This window comes from Solanum dulcamara, chromosome 11 (genome assembly GCF_947179165.1).
Source record: "Solanum dulcamara chromosome 11, daSolDulc1.2, whole genome shotgun sequence".
Taxonomy (NCBI): domain Eukaryota; kingdom Viridiplantae; phylum Streptophyta; class Magnoliopsida; order Solanales; family Solanaceae; genus Solanum; species Solanum dulcamara.
In genome coordinates, this window is record NC_077247.1 from 23861343 (window position 1) to 23869386 (window position 8044).

Below are 8044 nucleotides of genomic sequence, written 5' to 3' on the forward strand. Positions count from 1 at the left end.
CTTGCCTTTTCATATTCTAAGCATTTGTAAAATACATTAGAAGAGTAGAGAATTGAGAGAGCAATTCTCTTCGATGTATTTGGGATCTCTCCTTTTTTCTTTGTTAATATAAAGGCAGTTGTTCTCTGGTGGACGTAGGATCATTCTGATCTGAACCACGTTAAATATTGTTCTTCATTGTTCTTTATATTTTCACGTTTCCGCTAACAATTAGTATCAGAACCAAGGTTCTGTCTGAGTATGCTCTGCGGTTGCAGCATAGTCTGAACTTCCATATCGAAAAAGAATTATTTTGGTTTCCTGCATTTCCAAATACTTTGTAGTAGAAAAGAGTAAGAACAAGTAGCAATGAGTTCCATGAATTTTGAAATTGATAGATTTAGTGGGCGCAACAACTTCAATATCTAAAAAATCCAGATGATGATGTTACTACGGAGGGAAAGTTCAATCTATGCCATTGATGGAAAGTACCTCGATACCATATCGGATTCTGACAAAGAGAAGATTAAAGGAGATGCATTGAGTAATCCAACTGTCCCTTGCACCTAACGTGCTTTGTGAAATGAGTACAAGTACCGAGGAGACGACCAAACAGTTATGGTTTGTCTAGAAGGGCTTTACCAGGACCGATCGATGACAACAAGGATGTTGTTACAACGGCGTCTTCACACATTTGAGATGGAGTCAGGTACTTTGTTGCAAGACCATCTAGATGCGTTCAATAAACTTGTGATGGACTTACAAACTGCCGAAATTAAAAAGTATGAGAAGACGCTTGCATGTGCTTTGTTATTTTCATTGACTTCAAAATATCTTGATATTGAGAATTCAATGATGTATAGCAAGGAGCTTATCACTCTTGAGCAAGTGCGGCAAACACTTAACTCTTGTGATGTGTGGAGGCATTTTGAATGAGACAAAGATGACGAAGCTAATGGGCTCTTTGTGAGAGGTCGTACTAGCCAACAAGGAAGGAGCAAATCAAAGCACAAATCAAAGTCTCGTTTGAACAAGAAGAATGCGGACTGTTGGGATTGTCACAGGAAGGGACACTTTGAACGAGATTGTCCTATGTCAAAGTCCAAAGAAAAGGCGAGTGCATATATTGTTGAGCAGGTACATAATTATAATGATGAATATGTACTAACAACATCATGCAATAGTGAGTCTATGACAACAAGTGGGTGTTAAGACTCTGGTTGTACTCTGCATATGACATTTTGAAAAGATTGGTTCGGCAACTATGAGACAAGTGGAGGAACCGTAGTAATGGGCAATAATGCAACTTGTAAAATAGTTGGCATTGGTTCAGTTCCGGTTCTCTGCCATGATAGAATCGTGAGGACTATTACAGAAGTCCGTCATGTTCCTAATTTGAAGAAGAATTTGATCTCCCTGGGTACTCTAGATAAACAAGGCTATAAGCACATGAGTGAAGGAGGTACTACGAAAGTGACTAAAGGGTCTTTAGTCATGCTGAAGGCCAAGCTGGAGGATGGCTTCTACAAACTAGCAGGAAGAACAATATTTGGCTCCATTAATACATCTACAGTGCAGTTATTTGATGATGACAAGGCAAGATTATGGCACATGAGACTGGACCATATGAGCGCACGAGGATTGGAGATGTTGAGTAAACGCAACCTTTTGAATGGTGAGAAGATCAACACACGTGAATTTTGTGAGCATTGTCTCCTGAGGAAGCAGAAGAAGGTTAGCTTCAGCACTGGCAAGCACAAGAGGGGAGGGGTGCTAAACTAATGGGGTCCCTCTAAGCTTCCATCGAGGGAGGAAAAGGGTATCTAACATTCATTGATGATTTTTCACGAAAGGTTTGGGTGTGTTTCTTGAAGGCAAAAGGTGATGCTTTTGAAGCATTTAAAGAATGAAAGATTTTGGTTGAAAATCAAATGGAGAGAAAAATCAAGTATCTTCGCATGGACAATGGCTTGGAGTTTTGCAGTGAAGAGTTTAATGATTTCTACAAGGTTCATGTGATCGCAAGACATAAGACTGTCAAGCACACACCACAGCAGAATAGAGTTGCCAAGAGAATGAACGGAACTCTTCTTGAGAAGGCTCGTTGTATGCTTTTACAAGCCAAAAAAGTGTTTTGGGCTGAAGCTGCTTCTCATGTTGTCAATCGGTCTCCAGCATCAGCAATTGAATTTAAGACTCCGAATGAGATATAGTCAGGTGAACCCTCTAACTATTCATACTTGCGGATATTTGGGTGTCCAGCTTATTATCATGTTAATGAAGAAAAGCTTGAACCAAGAGCTAAGGATGGCCATATTCATAGGGTATGTAGATGGAGTAAAAGAGTACGAGCTTAAGTGTTTGTCTTTACTTAAATTTGTAGTTAGTAGAGATGTTACCTTTGATGAATTCTCTGTACTTGATCCTCGTAAAGTTTTTGTGGAGTTATCAAGAAACCAGAACAACGAGCAGGTGGAGCTTACCAAGGAAAAGGATAAAGAGACTCAAGTTGATGAGTCAAAAGATGTAGATCTTGAAAAACTTATTGTCAATGAACCATACACAATTGCGAAGGGAAGGATCAAAAGGCAGATACAAATACCAGAACATCTTATAGAGGAATCAAATATAATTGCATATGCATTCGTAGCTACAGAAGAAGAGATTAAAGACCTCAAGCCCTCCTCATATGTTGAAGCAACTTCTTGCAAGGATGTTGCACAATGGTGGTTAACCATGATGGAATCTCTCCACATAAAATGAGACATGGGTCTTAGTTAAAAGGCCAAAGTGGAAGAGAACAGTTAGATGCAAATGGGTCTACAGAAAGAAAGAAGGTATTCCAGAAGTGGAAGATGCTAGGTTCAAGGCGAGATTGGTTGCAAAGAGTTTCAATCAAAAGGAGGGAATTGACTATAATGAGATATTCTCTCCAATCATGAAACATAGCTCAATTCGCATGCTACTGGCATTGGTTGCACAATTTGATTTGGAGCTTCAACAGTTTGATGTCAAAACTGCTTTCTTACATGCTGATCTAGAAGAGACAATCCATATGGATCAGCCTAAAGGTTTCCTAGCTGAGGGAAAAGAATATCATATATGCCAACTAAAGAAGTCTTTGTATCGTTTGAAGTAATTCCCTCGACAGTGGTACAAGAGGTTTGATGCATTCATGACTATACATAGATTCTCGAGGAGTGCATTTGATAGTTGTGTGTATTACAAGAAGATGTCCGGTAACTCTATGATTTATTTATTGTTGTATGTTAATGATATGCTTATTGCTGCTAACAACATCATACAGATAAATATTTTGAAGAAATTGTTGAACAAGGAATTTGACACGAAGGATTTGGGAGCTGCAAAGAAAATTCTTGGAATAGAGATTTTAAGAGAAGACGGTGTTGTACATCTTTCTCGGAAGAGGTACATTGAAAAGGTTCCTGAGAGATTCAATATGCATATGAGCAAGCCTGTAAGTACACCGTTAGCTTCTCATTTTAAACTTTCAGAGCTACAAATGCCTCAGTCTGAGGATGAGGTGGAGCATATGTCAAAGGTTTCTTATGCTAGCGTAGTTGGTAGCATTATGTATGCTATGGTGTGTACACGTCCGGATATTGCTCAATCTGTAAGTGTGGTAAGCAGATACATGGCAAATCCAAGAAAAGGGCATTGGGAAGTTGTCAAGTGGATATTGAGATATCTCAAAGAAGCTTCTAATGTTGGCCTAACCTTTCGAAAAAATAAAGGTATTATAGTTCTTGGTTATGTGGATTCTGACTATACAGGGGATCTTGATAGAAGGAGGTCGACAATTGAATACATCTTTACTCTCGTTGGCAATGCCATTAGTTGGAAATCGACTTTTACAATCGATTGTCGCTTTGTCTACAACAGAGGCAGAATATATGACAGCAACAGATGCAGTGAAAGAAGCTATCTGGTTGAAAGATTACGTGGCAGAATTGGGTTTGGTTTAGGTAGAATCAACTCTAAGATGTGATAGTCAAAGTGTTATTCATTTGATTAAAAATCAAAGACTTCATGAGCGCACCAATCAAATTGATGTCGTTGAAGAGGGAGCTATCAAGGTCCAGAAGGTTATCACAGACAATAACGCTGCAGACATGTTAGCCAAGATAGTCCCGCTTGCCAAGTTTGCACACTGCAAGGACTTGGCGGGAGTATGCACCAACTGATGCAACTCTGGAGAACAACTGTTAGATGGAGCTAGTGTGCTCAACAAAGGTTTGATTTTTCTTGTTTCTTACAAAGGGATTGCCCAGTAAACTTAGAAGTTTTGGGCAAAATTGTTCATACGCATGCTCGAAATGCAAATCAAGGTGGAGATTTGTTAAATTTGACAAGATTCTAGATAAATTAAGTGAAGATTTGGTAGGATGATAATCTTTTGGTACAAAAAGTCAAGGTAGTATTCTTAGTAGGTGAAAGTTTGGTAAAGCATAAAATGATTTCACAAGTTAAACCTTGACATTTTTGACATATAGTTATGTCATGGATGACATTAAGAACAAGAATTCATTCCTATAAATACGAATTAAACCTTGATTCATTTGAAACACACCTCTGACTCGCTTTCTCATATTCTAAGACATTTGTAAATTACGTTAGAAAAGTAGAGAATTGAGAGAGCAACTCTCTTTCTGTATTTGGGATCTCTCACTTTATCTTTGTTAATATAAAGGTTGTTGTTCTTTGGTGGACGTAAGACCATTCTGATCTGAACCACGTTAAATATTGTTTTTCATTTTTGTTCTTTATATTTTCACATTTCCGCTAACGGTTACAATTACGATTTGGAAGGGAGTGGATTCTCGAATTATGTTTGGAATCAAAGTGACATGAATCACCTCATTCATGAAGGCCAAAAAGGTAACTTATGTTCCTATAGTTCATCATCTGAACAATCTTACTATCTCTCTCGTACTTAGAGGCAGCGATTAATATGGTTACAAATATGATTCGGAAGGGAGTGGATACTCGAATTATGGATCAAAGTGACATGAGGCAACCACCTCAAGAGGACAACCGAAACTTTAGAGAGTTAACACTTGGATTAACAAGCAAAATAGAAGAAAGCTATAAAAGTATAGATGAATCACTGGGCATAATGAATGCTCACTTGGATACAATGATGACTGTTTTATCAAGTGAGACATACGATGTAGCTATAGCATCAGCATCTTCCCTAATGTGCAGATTGCACCACATTCTTAGAGTTTCATGGAGATGCTCATCTCTGGATAGTTCCATAAGATATGTTGGCTATAGCATCTTCCCTATTGTGCAGACTACACCACATTCTTAGTGTTTCATGGAGATGCTCATCTCTAGATAGTTCCATAAGAGATGTTGGCTATAGCATCTTCCCTATTGTGCAGACTACACCACATTCTTAGTGTTTCATGGAGATGCTCAACTCTTGATAGTTCCATGAATGATCCATTACAACCAACAAAATGAGAGTATTACATATCCTAAAAGAGGCATCAGAGAGGCCTTGATCAAGAAGTGTTAGTATGGGGTAGGCATATAAAGTTTCCTCCTTTATTTACTGATAAATTAGGCCTGAGATGAATTTAAATGGAGAAACATGGTCAGTGAGGATTCTTATAGCCAACCCCAACTTGTTTGGAACTCTCCTTCACTATTTCAAGCCTTACTCTTACAAAGAATGTTCGATGAACGAAATTCATCTATAAAGGAGGTGGATTGCCAAGCATTAAGCTTCAGAAGAAATGTTTCTCCATTATGATCAAGAGTTGTTACATTCAGTGTGCACATTGTGAATACAAAAATACCAAATAAGCCTACAAAAAAGCTGCAGTGGAAATGCACATATAATAGAGAACACTTACGTTCCATGACCATCACCATCAAAAGGAGAAGCATAGTCCTTAGTTGCATTAAATATCCCCCTGGTTATAGCAGATGCTGCAAAATGACGGGCACCAACAAGTTTCCTGTTGCAAGATCCGGATGGAAAATCCAGAGTGACCTCACAAATGCCAGAAAAGTGCTCAGGAACAGGATATGTTTCCTCAGGTGAATTATCATTGAAGCTGGGGTGTGTAGGATCAATTCCAGTGTCAATGAAACCAATTACAATGCCTACCCCAGCAGTTTCATATCCACCTTCTTGAGCCCATGCCCCACGAGGTAGACCTAGGAACTGTGGTGTATGTGTGGTAGCAGTCCTAACTGAGAAATCCAAAACAATATTCGACACCTCTCTCCTCCTTGCAAGCTTGAATGCCTTCGAATTGATCAATACATGCTTACATAAGGTACGACCATGATCAAAAATCACAAAATACTATGTAATGACTTAACTATGTATGGCACGTTAAAGAAAATTCAAATTTCACATACCTGCTGGGGTGTTACAAGCACAGAAAATCCATTGATCAAGTAGTGGTAGCTATATACTTTTAGATACTTTTCTCCTCTTAACACCCTCCTCAATAAGGAATCATGCATTTGAGAAACGTAGGAACCATTCATGCGATCTAAATGTGAAATATTGCTGATTCAGCAAACAGTTATTAGTAATATGGCTGAAGAAGTTAGCTTCTAACTTTCAAAGAGAAACACTAAAAGCAAGACAAAGAGGAACATAAACTCTAATAATCTAATGCAAGAATCTGATATGAGAATGCAATAGGAATAGACCAGAGTGTGATAATTAGATTAATCTGAAACTTTCTTATTACACAGCTCTAAGATAGTGGGATACACAGCTCTAAGAATCTAGCCACTAAAAGGGTGAAGTTCTCATGTAATCAATAAGCTTCATTCCATGAGAGTCCTCACTAAAATACACGAAGACAATCAGATAATTTCCCTCCTTTTAACATACTACAATCTAGAACTCCAAACAATTGAATAATTATGCTAGAAGACAAGTGGCGTTACGTCAAAGCCACTAAAAGACTTCAATTACAAAATGCCCAAGTTACAACTAAAATGCGCTAATTAAACCAACGAAAGTGCGCTAACCACAAAAAAAAGCTTACTCCATTCATCTCTCTCGCTCTCTCGCTCTCTCACCCTCTCTTTCTGAATATGCCTGCCAGTTAAGAAATAATACCTTGGTTTGTCAAATCTATTAACTCTCTCTGAACCACCATTTCTGGAGTTGTATTGATTCTTCAAGTAGAGTTCTTCATAAAAATGTGATTTTTTCAGGGTCACAATATACACCGCAGTAGGTGAACCAGCAGCATTCTCCAGAGAGCAGCCGCAACCCACAAAAATCCCGAAACAAATTGCCCCCACCAAGAATCTGAACCTGACAGACCCCTCCATTTTCAGCAGGCCAAAAGTTCACTCATTTGCTTCTTCAAGTACCCAATAATAAATAAACAAGAATTGTGTAAGCTAAGCTAAAGGGTACAAAGCAAATGAGCGTTTGTGAGCTTCTTTGCGCTGAAGAGAGAGACCTGCATTTAATAAGCAACTTTCTTGGTTTGTGTGCATATGAACGTTTTGTTTTATTATTCATAAGTAAAATTTCCTATACTTTTTGAACAAAAGAGTGCATTGTCGAAAAATCAAACTTTTTCTTTTTGTATTTTATTTTTTTTCGTTTTTTTGCTGTCGGATTTACTCACAGGTCTTCATTTGTTATAACGGTTATATTTATCCATCAATAATTTTCTGTCTCCTTTCTCATGCTGAACACACTACCTTATGATGGAAGTTTGGGGATTTTTCAAATTAAATGAACAACATTAATTTTGGCCTCTGTGGCCTGTATGTAATAAAATACTTTCACTATTCCATATTAATTAAATTTATGAGATAATATACATATATTAAAAAAAATAGGATATAAATTAAACACCACTTTTTATTTTTGTTCTTTTAGTTATATTTAAACTGATCTTGAAAATATAAATAATTTAAAGTAAAATCATAAATATAAACAATTAACTCTTCTTGAAATCATTATCTAGAAAATATAAATGAAGGACAAAAATGAAAGAAATTACCAGCAACTTTCTTGAACTTTAAACAATTCATTAATTATTTTGAC

General features: G+C 37.4%; 1 protein-coding gene across 2 annotated transcripts in view; it reads right to left on the bottom strand.

The window, feature by feature from the left end:
• LOC129872197 (subtilisin-like protease SBT2.2) overlaps window positions 1–7474 on the bottom strand; it is a 30474-nt gene extending 23000 nt beyond the window's left edge. Inside the window, exons 1-3 of one of the 2 annotated variants that reach the window (XM_055947089.1) lie at window positions 7097–7474; window positions 6379–6532; window positions 5865–6262 (exon numbers count right to left, since the gene is read on the bottom strand). In XM_055947089.1, coding sequence (XP_055803064.1) covers window positions 5865–6262; window positions 6379–6532; window positions 7097–7314 — 770 coding nt within the window. In that variant the 5' untranslated portion in view covers window positions 7315–7474. Of the gene's footprint in view, window positions 1–5864; window positions 6284–6378; window positions 6533–7096 lie in introns of both variants that reach the window. The other variant, XM_055947088.1, reaches the window with a different exon arrangement.
• Window positions 7475–8044: the final 570 nt, after the last annotated feature.